Below are 18,175 nucleotides of genomic sequence, written 5' to 3' on the forward strand. Positions count from 1 at the left end.
CTATCTATTACATCACCATGCTCTTTCTCCTCATGAATGGGTTTGGTACAAATTTAATTCAAAACACTGCAGGCTGCACTGCAATGGCAGCTTCTGGAGGCCTGTATTCTGCCAAAGAAGCAGCCAAATGCGTTCATTGTACCATAACTAGAACTTCTTCTTGCCTCTCATACTCTAGTCTATCTTTTACCTTTTTCATTTCCAGTTTCTGAGAATTCTTATTTTACTATCTCCCCTCCGCCTCTCTCTCTCTCTCCTCATCTGTGTATGATAACGTCCCCCTCCTCCCTGCATAGTCTAGTGACTATAAACAGTAGGAAGTTTACTACAAACACATCCAGCCACCCCCACCCGCCAGCCAGCCAGCCAGCCAACAAGGACAATCCCTCCTCCCTGTGAGTTTCAATGAACAGGAAAGCCACTTCTTCAGTTTGTAAGTGACTTCAGGGTCACGAGCTCAGGTGGCAGCCATAGATAAAACATAAAACCTTTGTCCAGTACATCTCCTGTGCAAATACGCATGCCATAGTTATTTTTGGTGTTTCGCTTTTATGTGCCAGCTTGATGACCAATTGTGAAATCCCATTGTCTATTCAAGGACACAGTGAATGTCCAGGGCATTGGGCAGCTCAATCATTTATTTAAAAGCCTCTCAGTTAAACTTTATGGCTTGGCTCTAGATTTCTGCTAACCACTGGAACAATAAGGTGGGGCTTGCACTTGTAGCTGTAAACTTTCTGGTTCCTGATAGTGGATCAGCTTGACCAATTAAACAAGTATTAATATCCATTTCCTGGTTTAGTAGCAGCTGAGCTTTGCTCAAGTTTGGACCAGAAACCTTAATCTCACCTGAACTCTTTTGCACAAATTGGGTCTCAAATCGGATTCCTGTGCGTTTCTGTGGATGATTAATATTTATTAATCCTGAGCAGCAGGCAGTCAGCCAATGACCTTTTAGAGCTCATGCAGTGTAACAGCAATGGGAATCTATATCTAAACACGATGTGATAGCATTGAGAGAGACATTCCAGTTCAGGTCTGACGTTTCATGAGGTGGAAGAACTTCATAATCAATTACAAGTTGTTTTTTTACAGGGCGCATTGACCTCAGAGCGAGAGAGGGAAACTAAAGGATTCCTCCCTTTGCATTCCACTTGTTATCTCTGCTATGAGAAACAGTTTTGTTCAACCTTTCTCTCAACTCCTCCTGGGAAAAAAGTCAGTTCTAATCAGCTTCACACCTTTTTCCTTTAGTGTCTTTGTTATTCAAATGCATCGTTAAACTCTGTGCAGTTAGTAACCTGCAGAACTGGACTTTCACCTTAAAGCTTTGCTTTTATCTCTATCAGTCTCTCATTCATTTTCCACTATCTTGCTTTTTTACCCTTCGTTCATCCCTGTTTGTAGTGTAAACTAAGCACACACAGGCATAGACGGTACTCAGAGAGATCCAGTCTGCATGGTGTGGGCGTTTGGTTTTCCAAACCACCTACCTGTTGCATGTAAAAGGTCGTAATGAAGCTAAATGGAAAAAGAGGAATGGATTGAGGAGAGAGACTGAATGAGTTAGAGAGAAAGAAGAGGAACGGAAGCGGTGAGAACAAAACAGGGAAGTTGAGCAAGATTTAGCCCTCCCCTTTCTCCTGTAGTCCTCCTCCACCACTGCCTCCCTTTACCAGTAACACCCCCTCCCTTCACCACACTTCTACTCACCTGTCCAGTTTTACCCCTTCCCAACCCCCTTCTCCCCCCCCCCCCCCCCCGAGCTCCTCCTCTGAGGGCAGGTGAGCCAGCTGTGGGTATAAAGGTATGCTAACGCAAGGCAACTTATCTTCTCTGCTCTGGAGAGTGCGGAAGACACAGGACGCAACAGGGCAGAGAGAGAGAGAGTGAGAGAGAGAGAGAGAGGCGGAGTAGGAAAGTTGCAATTTAAAAAGACAATTGGATTGAGTGTTCTCAGACGGCATTGCAACCATGGGGCTGGGAGTAAGTATTGGAGCTTTGTCACATGTTTTGGACTAGTTTTTTAAGAGTCTTTAGGTTAAGGTTAAGCTGCTAATGCTTTCAGTTCTGAGCTCAAGACTTTGTCACGTTATTGCTTGAGCTTGACAGTTGTGAATTGCCTGAAGTACTTTGTACCTTAGTTTCGAAATCTACTGTGCATGTGTTCAGCTTTTTTGTTCACAGTTTTAAGGAACAAACTTTTTTTAAATTGGAGATATTTATGAGAGTCATTCACAATCCTTCTGACAATGATTAACACACGTTTTACAGCATGTTTGAACAGCAAAGTTGACACTGCTCCGCGCTCTGGCAACTTAAGAGGAAGCTCGAGAGCAGACTTCCCACATGTGCTCGTTCTTGTTCAGCAGCTTACTCTGTCTCACTTTCTTCAATCCAGAGAGGGAAAGATGAGTACAAATTGGCGGCCTCAGATGAAGGGGGCAAGAAAGGGAAGAAAGCCAAAGGGGAGAGGGATATGGAGGAACTGAAGAAAGAAGTTGACCTGGTAAGTACCCAAATACATGTTAAAACACTCTGTAATTGTCTCTGTAAAAGTACTGTCTCCGTAATGCAATATTTTACTTTTTAAAAGTGTTGGTTATTGCAAAGTCAAACTCAAATCAAGCTGAGAGGAACAGGCGTTGACCTTGTTGAACTTAACAACCATTGTTTTCTCGCACACATTGTTTGCCTCATGCTTAATGACAGCCTTATTCAGGCAATGTTAACACTCTCGGCCACTGTAAGTCACTGCCATCGGTCACAGCCGCGATACAGTCACGGCTGAGACAAACCTCTGCTTTGACCTCACGGCTGGTCACATGAGATGTAGCTGTCTGCCCCGTATTTCATAAAGATTGCTACTTACACGCCTGCATGTGCTGTCACATGTTATTAAGGGGTTCACAACTATACTTAACTTCCCAGTCATGCTTATCTAGATTAGTTTAACGCTCAAATGTCGGGTCACAGGCTCTGTTGTCATTATTGTTTTCAGTTTCTCAAAACATATGAACTAGTCCTTTGGCTGCAGGCAGTAAACATATATTAATCTGCTTCTAACTCCCTTTCACACGCTCAGATCATGTGCCATTAATTTTTATCTCAACCACAACCGTGCAGATACGAAACTGCACTCGTCTCCTCTAGAGTTGCATAGAGGTTGAGATGGGTTTCCTGTGTAACAGTTGTCCAATTTCCACTCATGTCAGCTTTTTTTCTCGCTGTCTGTATCTGTAGCTGGTGAAGGTCATTTCCCAAGGTCAGCGAGGCCTTCCTCCATTAGGTTTATCCCCAATAAATAGGAAGAGCGAATGATTGATATCATACCCCCCACTGTAGATGTTAATATTTACTTATATTAAACGTGTTAAGGTTTCATCTATAACTTAGAGTATTTAGCTTTTCTTAAAGCTGTTCTTTTTGTCTGGTTGTCAACGACTACCCTTAACGTCTTGTTCAAGACAAAGAGTCTCTTGTGCCGTAGAATGGTGTCCTTCTCAAGGTCAGTTCACACCGAGGCAGATTCAGGTCTCATGTTCATCTCAAAGCCCGATGTAGATACAAGTGAACATGTTTAAATGCCCCGCTAATGATTTGACAATAACATAATAATCATTTTCTGTAATTTTTCCGTATTCTAGATGTTCACTGCTCTTTGACATTCACAAGGTCACTGAGTGAAGGTTGATTGATGCTGTCAGTTTATTGCTGAAGTGAAGTTGCTTTTCAAAAAACTACAATTATATGAATCGATGGCTTGTTGCCATCGATTGCCAGTTTTATAATTCATTATTTGATTACTGCTGATTTTTCTGCAACCGTCTCTGCCCAATGTCACTCACCAGGTCACAGCGTACTGTAGGTTATTAGGTAATAAATTTCCCATCTAGGTGAGATATTAATGATTATTATCCTCGGAACATCTTAACTAGATCTCAAAGTCTGCCGCCGCTGAAGGACATCTCAATGCCATAGCAACGGTATCGCCAGCATGCCATAACCTCCCTAAGTTAGCATATCATTTACTGCAATTAACAGCAGGCGGTGTCTTTAGTGTGTCTCCCAACTGTTTAACACCAATTATTTCTTCAGAAGGTTTGACCTCGGGAACATTAAAAGGGCAACAGATCATTGATGATCCTCAGGTTTCAGATTTGCACCACGGTTAAAGCATTATAGCATATTTGGAAGCAGTAAAACAGTAATAAGTATGAAGGTGTGGGTCTATATAGCCCATGAAGCTGACATGTTAATCATTATTGCACCATCATGCAATTAACTGAGGCTTCAAAGTCCAGCGGAATATCCCCATAGCAACATAAAGCAGCCAGTGATTTGATAAAATGTGACAAAGTCCAACAGACTATGCCAAATATAGAATCATGTGCAATTTGAGTTCAACATCAGTGGTGTCCAGAAGAAAGCAGTCAAGGCGTGTGTGTTTGGCCATTCAATCTTCATCCAAATATGTGTGTGTGTTTACGAGCCCCAGTATCAAAGCTAGTGAAGTCATTTCCTCCACTGGCTTCAAAAGAAGTGCTGACAAACGGTCAACAGACGCAGGAGTAGTCCGGTCCAAGTGAAAACACATCATCCATGGCACATTTGGTTTGGAGCACTTTGCAGGCTTATTATAATGCAAAACGGTGGCAATTGCGCCCATTTTCTCCTCCAGCCGTTAGGAGTGTGAATGTAAAGAGACTCATTCGTTACCCGTATAGGACTACACAATTGTGTACAGATGTAATAACATAAATGTATAATATTACTCGGAACATTTACACCAGGCAGTGGATGTAAAAATGTAAACTTTAAAAGGTAGCTTGTTCTTACGTAATACAATGGGACACACTGAGTGGTGTGAACTGATGCTTCATTCATTCATTCATTCATTCATTCATTCATTCACTCTGGACGAGCAGAAGCTGAGAACAAATGAGCCATTTATAACAGGAAATGTACCTTTATTGAGCATCATCTAATTAAAGTCTGATTTTAAACAACTGTAATTCATAAATCATGTCAACGGTAACTCATATAAACACATTAAATTCTTTCCATGTATATAATATATATTTCCAGACGCAGCAAGCTGTGCAGCTTTTTTGTCATGGAAAAGTAGTCGCTGAGGGGAAAAAACTATTAAAGCCATACTGAAATGGAAAATGCAGCACGATTTCAATCACAACAATTTGTCACATATGTGAGTAAACCAGCGTGGGCATCTTTACTGGGGGATGTTTCACTCTCCTGCATTTTGTATAAAGACCACTAAACTTTGCTGTATCACAGTATGACAAAAAATGAAAGGTGGGAGTCAGATATTATTGCAGATCATTCAAATTACGCTGTACGAATCTCTATTCATTCACTCGCTGTAGGCGTTATTCAACAAACAGCGTAGGCACAGGATTGTGCAACATTCTCTGGTTGTTCATTTGAAGATCTGTTGTAATTTACATTTTTCCCTCGGCTCTTTCATTTAAAAATAAACAGATTGCTACAGGATGAACCCTTTTTTACTAAATTAAATACTCAATGATCAATTAATTAGCTGAAACAACACTTTTGCTGATCAAATTATCCAACAAATTAATTTTTATGACACCAATGATGATGGTGAGTTCAACACATGAGCGATACTCTCAGGAGCAAACACCAGTGTATCAGTCGGGTGTTTAGGTGGACTGTTTGCTCGCAGCAAACTGTTTGGATGAGTCCGTACGTAACTGAGCTCATGACGGCTTAGTTCTTGTGTTTGGCTGCGAGTTTTCAGTCATCAGCAGAGTCTAGTTTTACTCGAATGTCCGCTCTGACTAATCCTCGCACTGTATGGACCGGCGTGCGTCCATAATCCTGATCAGATTTTGCCTTGTCATCTTTATGTTCCCTGTGTCCCTCTGAAGGAAATGACAGGACAGTTTTTAATCCTCAAAGGAGATACTATCTACGGGTTTAAAATGACAGGGATTTCAGCTTGTTCCACGCAATGTCTCTCAGTCTCTCTCTTTCTCTCTCTTTCCATAGGATGATCACAAGTTAACCTTGGATGAACTCCACAGAAAATATGGGACCGACCTAGCCAGGGTAAGTGCCTGTGTGTGTGTTTGTTTTTGAGTGTGTGTGTGATCCACGGAGGCAGATAAAGCCAGAGGCCAGGGGAAGATCTACACACTACGAACTGAGGTCAAACGCACAGACATACATTCACTTGTAGATATTTTGTGTGATAGAAAAGTGCAAAGTAGCAGTAGTAACTCTTAACGTAGGGGAAATGATTTGAAAGGGTCGGTTCAAACAAATCACAATTGTTATTGTCTGTTCATGCAGATATGGTTTTGAGATTTCTGCCTCCAGCACAAAACAATGGACAATGTTGACATAGAGCGAGACGTACATCTGAAATCACTGACAAAACTATCTGCATGGCTGGATACCACGAAAGGCAGGAAGGAAAAAGTTGTGATTTGAGTGAACTGAACCTTTTAAAGAGTCAATAAATGTCACATTGTACAGGAAAATATACACTAAATGTAATTTTCATGTTTGGACCATGGTCTTCATCACGCTGAGGACACACACACACAGAATCCCATTACACAATCCAGTAGAGCCCTACACCGGCCAAATGCTCGACTGATGCTGATTATCCTCCGAAATCTGATCTGTCTGAGTTTGACCCCAAACAAAGACTTCATTCACGCAGGAACACCGGTTTTATGGAGCGCTGCAGGGTTGACGTATTTTTGTAGGCCAACCTGAACGTTAGCATCGCACAGGTTCCCTCGACTTAAAGCCAATGGGATTTTTTACATTTGGATTACTGCACGAAATAAGCTCTGTGGCAAAAACAAGTGCATGATACTGAATGCAATCAGCAGAAGTGAAAACTAATGATAGGCTTTAAAGAAACTACATCGGGGTCACATGACTTCAACCTTGCTGACTTGTGGTCCCTGTCCAAAGAGACCTTCAGTCACACTTTACTTTTAGTTCCTCACCCTATTTTTGTTACACTGGCCTTGTTTAAGTACGCACAGCTCAGTGATAGCAAAGATACAACCTGATTGTCTCGTCTCCCTCTCACTCTGTTATCACTCTTTCTATATCACAGGCTGTGATTGAGCGCTAACTGCAAGTTTTGCTGTCTAATTACACAGACTTGTGCAAAGAGGAAGCAGTAATTGTAAGATTACTGAGATCTTCCTGTGAATGTGGTTCGTGATGTTTTTGTTTCAAACTTTAATCCACCACCTCCTCAAGTAATAGCAGTGTATTTGTTTAGCAAATAAAACAGTTTGGCAGGAAAACAGTTTGTCCTTGTCCCAAAGGCGTAAAGTAAAAACAGGACTCACAGGTCTTTCTTTTAAGATTTCTCTTAGTTTTCAGTGACATAACCACACACACTAACCCTTTTTTCTGTCAGCCTGTCAGTTAGTCAAACCAGTTTTTTATGTCTCTTTTTAGGGTCTTTCCAACTCCAGAGCAAAAGAGATCCTGGCCAGAGATGGACCTAACGCCCTCACGCCTCCTCCCACAACACCTGAATGGGTCAAGTTCTGTAAACAGGTAAAAGCCACATCCTGCAGTTATCAGTCAGGAGTGCCACAGAATCCTGTTTTGCACATTCAAATCTTAGAAATGCAAATTGACTCTTTGCAGACGGCAAAACCAGCAAAGTCTTGAAACTTACATGTTGTTTTATGGTGTTTTCCAGCTGTTTGGTGGTTTCTCCATGCTGCTGTGGATTGGTGCCATCCTCTGCTTCCTGGCTTACGGTATCCAGGCGGCCTCAGAAGATGAACCGGCCAACGATAATGTAAGGGGATCTTTGATAGTGTGTGATAACAAGTTAATACCCCCAAAGATGATCTGACTAACAGTCTTTTCTCTCCTACTGTAGTTGTACCTGGGTGTGGTGCTTTCTGCTGTCGTCATCATCACTGGCTGCTTCTCCTACTACCAAGAGGCCAAGAGCTCCAAGATCATGGACTCCTTCAAGAACCTGGTCCCACAGGTGAGTTTCTCTTGACTTACTTACTACAATCCAGACAGTAACAAATGATGCACAATCTCTTACTACTGGGACTAAGATTGTGTATGGTTCTGTTAGGAATTGCCCTGAAAACATATATTTCATTTTTGTTCTTGTAGCAAGCCCTGGTGCTCCGTGACGGCGAGAAGAAGAGCATCAACGCTGAGGAGGTTGTGGTCGGAGATTTGGTGGAGGTGAAAGGTGGAGACCGGATCCCCGCTGATCTGCGAATCGTCTCTGCTAGCGGGTGCAAGGTCAGTGCCTCAAATAGTTTTTTTATCTCACTTACGGAGCAGTGGTCATGAAACAGCACTTAAGATATTACATATTTATGTTTTCTAATAGTTTTTCATTGATGAAGTGGTTTACATGATTTACTCACACACCATACAGTCTGTCATGGTTAAAGCGGTTTAACATTTTTTTTATATTGTCCTGTAGACACCATGTCGCTCACTTCTCTGGATATCTTTGGTGTTTAATTCTTGCTTTACGTATCACTCCTTCAGGTGGACAACTCCTCTCTAACTGGTGAATCCGAGCCTCAGACTCGTACTCCTGACTTCTCCAACGACAACCCGCTGGAAACCAGGAACATTGCTTTCTTCTCCACCAACTGTGTTGAAGGTAAAAAAACTAACAAACAGCAGACAACAAGGAAAAAACTGGATCGATATTAATTGTGTATTTTGATTTAAGTGAAGTTCAAGTTAAAAGAAAATGAAAGTTATGAAAGAGCTATTTATGGAGACAACGTGTTGCTCTCTCCAGGTACCGCCAGAGGAGTCGTCATCAACACCGGAGACCACACCGTCATGGGTCGTATCGCCACCCTGGCATCCAGTCTGGATGGCGGCAAAACTCCCATCGCCAAGGAGATCGAGCATTTCATTCACATCATCACCGGCGTGGCCGTCTTCCTGGGTGTTTCCTTCTTCGTCCTCTCTCTCATCCTTGGGTATGGCTGGCTGGAGGCCGTCATCTTCCTCATCGGTATCATCGTGGCCAACGTGCCAGAAGGTCTCCTCGCTACAGTCACCGTGAGTTCTACAGCATTTCTGCCTGTGTGTCATTATCAATAGATTCAAAGACTGTAGATCCTCAGTTATAAACCCTTGATTCCCGTCTCCAGGTGTGTCTGACCCTGACTGCTAAGCGTATGGCGAAGAAGAACTGCCTGGTGAAGAACTTGGAAGCCGTGGAGACCCTCGGCTCCACCTCCACCATCTGCTCCGACAAGACCGGCACCCTGACCCAGAACAGGATGACCGTGGCCCACATGTGGTTCGACAACCAGATCCACGAGGCCGACACCACAGAGAACCAGAGCGGCGCATCCTTCGACAAGAGCTCCGCCACCTGGAACGCCCTGTCCAGAATCGCCGGACTCTGTAACCGCGCCGTCTTCCTGGCAGAGCAGTCCAACGTCCCCATCCTGAAGGTCAGTAGCTTATTACCTTCAACAAATATCTTCCTCTTAACTCTTCTGATTACCAAACACTAAACATATGCTCTAGTTCTCACATTCTGATCACCACAAAATAGTCTAAATAACTCCCCAGAGGAGAAGGATATCACTTGCTTTTGGTGTAACACCATCTCTTGTAAACAAGCACAGAGCGGAATTTCCCCTCATCGCTTCACAGAATATTTTTCCTCCTTTAAAACATTTTGTTGAACTGGATACCCAGACAAGTCCCAAGATACAGTGACTATGTGGGAGTTGACTTGGCATTATGACTTGGCAAGAAACTTTTTGGAAATACAATGCAGCCAGACTGAACTACAAATCTTTATAAAAAGCATTCAACATAATTAAAGGTCTTTCAGAAATATATAGCTGCAGCTATAGCGAGAGGTAGCCAGACAGCCCCATTGATTTATTCCTTAATGAGTACTGACGAGTGTATTTCTTTCTCAGACTGCATAGTTTTGTCTTTTTATGGAATGAATCATCGCAATTTAAGATGGTCTGAATTCATCTGTTTCAACCACCCGCTCTGTTCTTCTACACATAGTTATAGTTTTATAAACCCTTGGAAAACTGTACATATTATATAAATAGTACTATGGAAATCAGAAACACATATCTTGTCTTTTAGCAAAAAGTGTATGAAACATTTTTGTATCTCTGTTATATCAGATTTTATGTACAATATACTGTAAATGATCCGTATGAACCAACTCTTTGTCATTTGCTTGAATCCACAGAGAGACGTAGCCGGTGACGCCTCAGAAGCTGCCTTGCTCAAGTGTATTGAGCTGTGCTGTGGATCCGTTGGCCTCATGAGAGACAAGTACGACAAGGTTGCCGAGATCCCTTTCAACTCCACCAACAAATATCAGGTAAGCAACATACAGAGTTTCTCTAAATGTGTTCAACCTGTCGATGCAGGTGAAGTGATGCAGTTTCAATCCCCCAAAACTTTGAAAAACCTGTTGTTAGACTATACTTGTAATGCCATCGGAGGGAAATGTTGATATACGCCCTCTAGTGGTGGGGTTCTTTCATGTCACCATCAACCAGTTTTTCATGAATGAGTTCCAGCATAGTTTGAGATTTAAAATCCAGGCTTCCTCTTGTCCCGCAGCTTTCTGTCCACAAGAATACAACTCCCGGAGAGACCAAGCAACTGCTGGTGATGAAGGGCGCCCCAGAGAGGATTTTGGACCGCTGCTCCACCATCATGTTGCAGGGCAAAGAGCAGCCTCTGGATGACGAGATGAAAGACGCTTTCCAGAACGCATACGTTGAGCTGGGAGGACTCGGAGAGAGAGTGCTGGGTACGACACAGCTCCATTCTAAATTACATCCTTTAGTCTATATAATGTTGGTGGACAAAAAGTAACATGTGAATCATTTTCTTCCTGTCTCATTCAGGTTTCTGCCACTTCAACCTGCCTGATGACCAGTTCCCAGAAGGCTTTGCTTATGACACTGAGGAGGTGAACTTCCCCACTGAGAACCTGTGCTTCATCGGCCTCATGTCCATGATCGACCCTCCCCGTGCTGCTGTGCCCGACGCCGTCGGCAAATGCAGGAGCGCCGGAATCAAGGTGTGTAACTGTCGTCTTCTCATGTATGTAGCATTTAAAAACCACAACGATCATTACGTTCTGTGTTAATACGTGTCGTCTCCCTCAGGTTATCATGGTGACAGGTGACCACCCAATCACAGCCAAGGCTATTGCTAAGGGTGTGGGTATCATCTCTGAAGGAAACGAGACAGTTGAAGACATTGCTGCCCGCCTGAATGTTCCAGTCTCAGAGGTTAACCCCAGGTTAGTACACTAGAATTAAAAAAAATCTTTATGATTTTCATCTATATAGCAGGAACTATATGAAATGTACCTTCTAAACTTGCACTAATAGAGCAAACAATTAAATCAGCCTTGGCTATCAACACCCTGCATTCCTCTCAGACATAAATGATTTTGCCTTCTATTCACTGCAGACAAATAAATCTACACGAGCCGCTTTGCTTTTCTTCATCAGCAAGTTTAGTCAGTTCAGATCACAGTCACGCTGCAAGAAAACGGTCCCTAAACACAAACTTCACAAAAATCATCCTGGGCAGAATCCTAATGCAGGAAAATGCACGAGGAGTAATAAAAACGTAGTACTGAAACAGTCAAGAAACACAAATAAAATTGAAAAACTGACAATAAAAGTATAAAAATATACAAAACAAATGTATAATGTAGTGTTTTCTGGGTAAATCACACTATCCTGTACCATGGGACTGATAACATGTGATAAAAGTGTTCATCGTCTGAAGTGAAGGTCTGTTGTTTTAGCACGATGTGTAGCTTTTTGCTAATGATGCCATTATTTTATTCAAGGGGGCGAGGCCAACGCTGCCTGTTTTCTAAAGGAATTTCCTGTTTCACCATGATTTTATCTGTTCATTTTCCCTGAAAATACCCCATCCTTAGTTCTGCTCTCAGAAACAGGATGTGAGATTTGAAAAAGTTGTCCTAATGCTGCTGTGATTTCCTCCCCAGGGATGCCAAGGCCTGTGTTGTCCACGGTGGTGAGCTGAAAGAAATGACCGCAGAGCTGCTTGACGATGTGCTGAAGTACCACACTGAAATCGTCTTCGCCAGAACCTCCCCTCAGCAGAAACTCATCATTGTGGAAGGTTGCCAGAGACAGGTGAGCGTCACGGAACATTTAAGAAACAAACACTGACACAAATTTGGGATTAAAAGCTTTAAGAAATGTCTTGTTGTCCTTGATTTTTTTTTGTTGTCTGTTTGCTTAAGTCTTCTTTCTTGTCTCTGCAGGGAGCCATTGTGGCCGTGACAGGTGATGGTGTGAACGACTCTCCTGCTCTGAAGAAGGCTGACATCGGTGTCGCTATGGGCATCGCTGGATCTGACGTCTCCAAGCAGGCCGCTGACATGATCCTGCTGGACGACAACTTCGCCTCCATTGTTACCGGAGTGGAAGAAGGTAAGACTAAAACACCCAGGCTTTATTGTACCCGCAGAAATGTGGAAATACTGACTGCAGAAAAAACAGCAGTGCAACCGCTGGATTTTTCCTTGCAATATTAATTTTCTATATTTCTTTATCAGGTCGTCTGATCTTTGACAACTTGAAGAAGTCCATCGCCTACACTCTGACCAGTAACATCCCTGAGATCTCCCCCTTCCTCCTCTTCATCATCGCCAACATCCCTCTGCCCCTGGGAACCGTCACCATCCTCTGTATTGACCTGGGAACTGACATGGTGAGCTCTCTGACACTGACATTGACACTGTCACACTTCAAGAAAATGACAATACTTAACTGACATATTTTTTATTTACTTGTTGTCTCCCAGGTCCCTGCCATCTCTCTGGCTTATGAAGAAGCTGAGAGCGACATCATGAAGAGACAGCCCAGAAACCCCAAAACAGACAAGCTGGTGAATGAAAGGCTCATTAGTATAGCCTACGGACAGATCGGTAAGCATGAACGATTGTTGTTATTTGATGCTTTTTTCTTAATTGTTGAACCCTTCCAGTCCTGTCGAAAGGCAACGCTCCGTCTAAAACAGACCCATCAAAGTTCTTCTTCTCTGTTAGGTATGATGCAGGCCACAGCTGGGTTCTTCACATACTTTGTGATCCTGGCTGAAAACGGTTTCCTCCCCATCGACCTGCTGGGTATCAGAATGCTGTGGGACGACAAGATGGTAAATGACCTGGAAGACAGCTACGGACAGCAGTGGGTGAGTAATGCTCATGTTTTTAATAATGCTTTGGTCTGCCATGTCAAGCCAAAAATGAATGTTCATTCAAATGTTTTAAGGGAAGAACAGAAGAGGAATAATCTTTTTCTGATTTTCTATCCACCAGACATACGAGCGCAGAAAGATCGTAGAGTTCACATGTCACACAGCTTTCTTCGCCAGTATTGTGGTCGTCCAGTGGGCCGATCTGATCATCTGTAAGACCAGGAGGAACTCCATCCTGCAACAAGGAATGAAGTACGTACACAAACAGACACAGGGACTTCCCAACTTGTATTTTCCCACATGATAAATCCAAGCAGCACTTCCGCAGTCCCAGGACTACTTGTCAAAGAATGATGCACTTTGTAATGAATTAAATGCAGCGGAGGAATACGAAACTAAGAGCGCCTTTCTCCACTGAACATCATCTGTTTAGTGTTTGTTGGGTATTTATTTGTGCTTTAGAACGTATCTGCTCTATTTTTTTTTCTCTACTGTTTTGAAATGAGTCAGGAAATGTAAGAGAAATGCTCTCCCCTTGTCACATATTGGTCTTAAATTGTCCCTAAATTGATAAGAGTACTTCCTCGTTATGATTGATGAGGTTCTGCACGAATGTAGGAAGCGACACCATCACTGATTGTGTGTTTTACCAATCAGTGATGGTCACCCCTGAAAGTTTCTCTACTTTCAGAAAGTACCTCCCCCCAAACCAGGGCCAGTGAATAAAAAGAGTGATCTGAGAGTGAATTCTTAGAGTATAATTATTATTATTTTATATCTTTATAGCTTCAAGAGTTAGTACAGACTCATTTAGGTTAATAAAAGTATAAAATGTTCTAACTGTGCCGACTCTCTGCTTCCACAGGAACCGTATCCTGATCTTTGGACTGTTCGAGGAGACAGCTCTGGCTGCTTTCCTGTCTTATTGTCCTGGCATGGACATTGCCCTCAGAATGTACCCTCTTAAGTGAGTGAACCATGCACACAGACAATTATATACTCTCACTATGATTTCTCACTCAGGCAGGCTATTGAATGTACACAAATTACAACAAATTTTCCTTTTACATGTATGCAGGCAGATTCTATGAGCACAATATGCATTAAGTTTATCCCAATTAAAATGTTAATCCATGAAATCCCATTTTCTGTTAATCTACTGCCATTCACTGCATATCCCAGAAGCCTCTTGTCAACTAATGCAGCCAGTGCTGTGACATGGTTTTACCTTGTATTCCCAGATGAAGAAGTTCTGTTTTATCTTTATTATGTTTTTAAAATTTTGTGGATTTTAACTAGTGTCACTGGTGATTTCTACTTCAGAGGCAGAATGAAGCAGAAGAGCTTCTGTACTAATGAGATTCTTTACCCACCAGAGAAAAAGAGAAACCAGACAGGCTCATTAGCTGAAGTCTCCTTGTCTCCTCGTCTTGTCTTCTCCTCATTATTGTTCTGCCTGTTCCTCTACTCTCCTTTCTCCCTCCCCACCTTTTCATCTTTTCCGCGTCTGTCTGTCTGAGACTCTTGTGTCTTTTTCTCTGTATTTCTGTCTCATCTGCCTTCTGTGATTTTATTTGTTCTCTTGTCTTTCCTTCTGAGGATCTCTCTCTCTCGCTCTCTCAACTTATATTCAGATATGATATGGAAATGTATTGTTAAATAAAGACCAAGATGTACAGAGATTTACAGTAAATAATTAGTCAACTAAACATCAAACCTTTGTGTCTGTGTCCCACCTTAGGCCATGTTGGTGGTTCTGTGCCTTCCCATACTCCCTCCTCATCTTCCTGTACGATGAAGGCAGAAGATATATCCTCAGACGCAACCCAGGCGGTAAGACCTTAACTTTACTTTTCTTTTTTTGTGTTACACACGTTTGCCTCTTTTATCTGTATTTGGAGGGGAATGTAGGATGAGGATGGGATTGATTACCATTCCTCCACTCCTGATGTGGAAACCTTCTGTATTGTCAGTCACTGTGATGTGTAACACAGAGATCAGAAGCAGGTGTGTAGTGAATGATGAATTGTCAGGTTAGTGAACAACATAGCTTTTAGCATTAGCTCTGAAGATGCCCCTGTGTCCATTTCTGTGTGTGCATGTGTCTGTTATTCCTGCCACAACTGCACCTCCACACAGACCAGTGAACTGTGCCAGATGGCCCAGTGGGATTTAAACCCTCAACCCTGCCATTGTTAAGGCCTCGCTCCACCCACGGAGCTGAGCAGAACCTGCATGCAGGGCTGGCTCCGATGCAGCTGTGTTTGTGGGAGAATGTGGGTCTGCTGCATCTGAGCCCCACCGCACAGATCAGTGAACATGCCGTTGCCCATCCACAGTGAATAATATGCTACAACCAAACAGGAAACAAAACAAGTCAAACTGACACAGTCTACATTTTTAGGATAGATTTGAGGTTACTCAAACAGTCTAAAGAAACAAGGTGTTTCCACTGTAAACATGGCCCAAAGCTAACTGTCCTCCAGATTATATTTAAACCTGTGCTAAATTAAGTTTTACAGTTTTACTCAAAAGTGGAAAACATGATTCCAGCCCAGTGATTTTTACCCTTCTGTGAAAAACAAGTCTTCATAGTGTTTCAGGCCTAAAAATAAAATGTGGCCTTGGGCTCAGTGTGGTCTGACAAAGTAGACTCAACACTAGCATCCACACTGACTGCTACTACAGAGTTGTGTTATTGTGCACACATTCAATGATGCAACCCAAACTACAGTTCATCGTGCTGTTTGAGCTCATATAGTCATATGTAGTCACATGTGAGGCCTCAAGGGTGACATCATCAGCATGAGCAACCCCCATGTCCCTCGAGGACACATCTCTTAATGGTATCATCAGAAAGTCCCCGCTCTGAGGTGTCGCGCTCACGCTCCCAGATCCAGATTTATTTCTCTGAATCGCTGTCAGTCAACACGAGGGGTGACATCATCCTGCAGCCTGAGTGCAAAGTCAACGTCACAGAGATCCACAAAATCCCACTTCTGTTGATTTGTCTGTGAAAGACAACGAGGGGAATTTATATCCAGAATGTGAGGTGAAACATTCCCAGAAACTCTGTCCCTAATTCTGTCTCTTCTGTGTTTTTTTCTAGGTTGGGTGGAGCAGGAGACATACTACTGAGTCGACACACAGTCAGTGTTTCATCGTTATTTACTGCCATGTTACATATTTGTCTGATATGTCAGTCAGACCCTCGAAAACACGAAGCATGGATGAAATAAGAATATTTTGATGTATATGTCATTCACAATAAACATTTCTGTACTGTTGTACATTGACGCTAGTTCGAATTTTTTTGTTTTTTTTTGCTCACACCTCTGTTGTTGCTTCTCCGACACACGGAGGCTAAAAACAGCTTTTCGGGGATTTGATGCAGGATGTTGTTTCAAGGTTCAATAGATATGTACCAGTGAGTCAGGTCCGCTGACCCATGTGGTGGGATTATCCACATCAACAGTTCCTAAACTTCAGTTCTGCACTCGTTTCAAAGAGGGGGCCATACATTTAGAATAAAACAATTATGATAAAGAGAGAGAGATAGTCCTTCACACCTCGCAAAGGGAATGAGCTGGTTTATATGTTTTTAAAGCAGCTCAAACACAATATAAAAAACAGAAAATTAAATCAAAATGTAATTGTTAGATACACTTGTGACTAAAGTAAATAACTTGTGATCACAATCAAAAGCAGTTAATTTCCTATTGATTGACTAATCAGTGTCATCTGCTACTTTTTTATCTGTATTTTCCCAGGATTTTATCTTTTACCTAACAGATATAAGGGAAAAAAATGTCAGAGCAGTGTGTGTGTGTGTGTGCAGAGTCCATTATCTGAAGAGTCTGCCATGATGGCGTTGGCGATGGATCTCTTTGTTGACCGCTAATGCAAAGAGGCCCTCAGTGAAAATTAACTGAGACCACTCTAGTGCTATCTACTTTGTGTTTACCTTGGTCATTATGAACGCCCCCTTCCACCTCAACCCCTCTGATGTGTGTGTGTGTGTGTGTGTGTGTGTGTGTGTGTGTGTGTGTGTGTGTGTGTGTGTGTGTGTGTGTGTGTGTGTGTGTGTGTGTGTGTCTGTGTGTGTGCACAGTATCGTCATACCAACCTGGTTTGCAGATGGCCTGCTTCACACACACACACTTAGGAAACACTTGAGCTTGTAGGCAGAATATCACCGAGTCGATGGGGGTTATTTTCCTCGCCCATTCACAGGTGATTTCTTTTACAGCAGAGGGAGCTAGTATGAGACAGACGGAGAGAGTCTGCAGACAAAAGGATGGAGGGATGAGGAGAAAAGAGGGAGAAAGAGTGTGAGGATGACGGGCGGAGAGAAGAGTGAATCGATGTGATAAAGGGGGAAGGAAAAGAGTCGGAGCAAGAGAACGGCAAATATTGGCGTATTTGTAGCGCACGTTTTCAAGACGTGTAATTAATCATCTTATTATGATTTGAAAGCTGCTGTGAGAGACAGCTTTGTTAATATCGTTCTGATGAATTATCACGTCGATAATAACGCAGTTCACTTGAGTTGAATTAAGCAAGGGGGGGGAAAAAGTGAGAGAGAGAGAGAGAGGTAGCAGACAGACATATTATCATACCTTCATCCTCCGTTCACATGCAGGGCCCCCTGAACGTGCCTGTTGCTATGGCAACTCTCTCTCTCTCTCTTTCTCTCTCCAACATCTAAATAAAATCTAGGCTATTTATAGAGCGGCACTGGCAACACAGCTACACTGATCGCACACACACACATGGATGTGAATGCACTCACCAAAACAATAATATAGACAGCAGATACTTTATGATGCAACTTACACACGGGTGTGTTTGTTTGTTCGTGTGTGTGTGTGTGTGTTTGAACGTATGCACACACACTCCTCCACAATGC

The 18,175-nt window shown here is 42.6% G+C and overlaps 1 protein-coding gene across 1 annotated transcript; it reads left to right on the plus strand.

The window, feature by feature from the left end:
- Positions 1–1,797: 1,797 nt before the first annotated feature.
- On the plus strand, positions 1,798–16,567 carry LOC129111941 (sodium/potassium-transporting ATPase subunit alpha-1). Its single transcript, XM_054624104.1, has 23 exons — positions 1,798–1,986; positions 2,402–2,509; positions 6,034–6,093; positions 7,474–7,575; positions 7,724–7,825; positions 7,910–8,023; positions 8,161–8,295; positions 8,551–8,668; positions 8,813–9,081; positions 9,174–9,482; positions 10,253–10,387; positions 10,633–10,825; positions 10,923–11,098; positions 11,187–11,323; positions 12,047–12,197; positions 12,329–12,497; positions 12,623–12,777; positions 12,871–12,994; positions 13,115–13,260; positions 13,388–13,518; positions 14,132–14,233; positions 15,008–15,099; positions 16,376–16,567. Exons 1-23 carry the CDS (start codon positions 1,975–1,977, stop codon positions 16,402–16,404), a joined length of 3,069 nt encoding a protein of 1,022 aa, XP_054480079.1. The 5' UTR covers positions 1,798–1,974; the 3' UTR covers positions 16,405–16,567.
- The last annotated feature ends 1,608 nt before the right edge of the window (positions 16,568–18,175 follow it).

This window comes from Anoplopoma fimbria, chromosome 22 (assembly GCF_027596085.1).
Source record: "Anoplopoma fimbria isolate UVic2021 breed Golden Eagle Sablefish chromosome 22, Afim_UVic_2022, whole genome shotgun sequence".
Lineage (NCBI taxonomy): Eukaryota > Metazoa > Chordata > Actinopteri > Perciformes > Anoplopomatidae > Anoplopoma > Anoplopoma fimbria.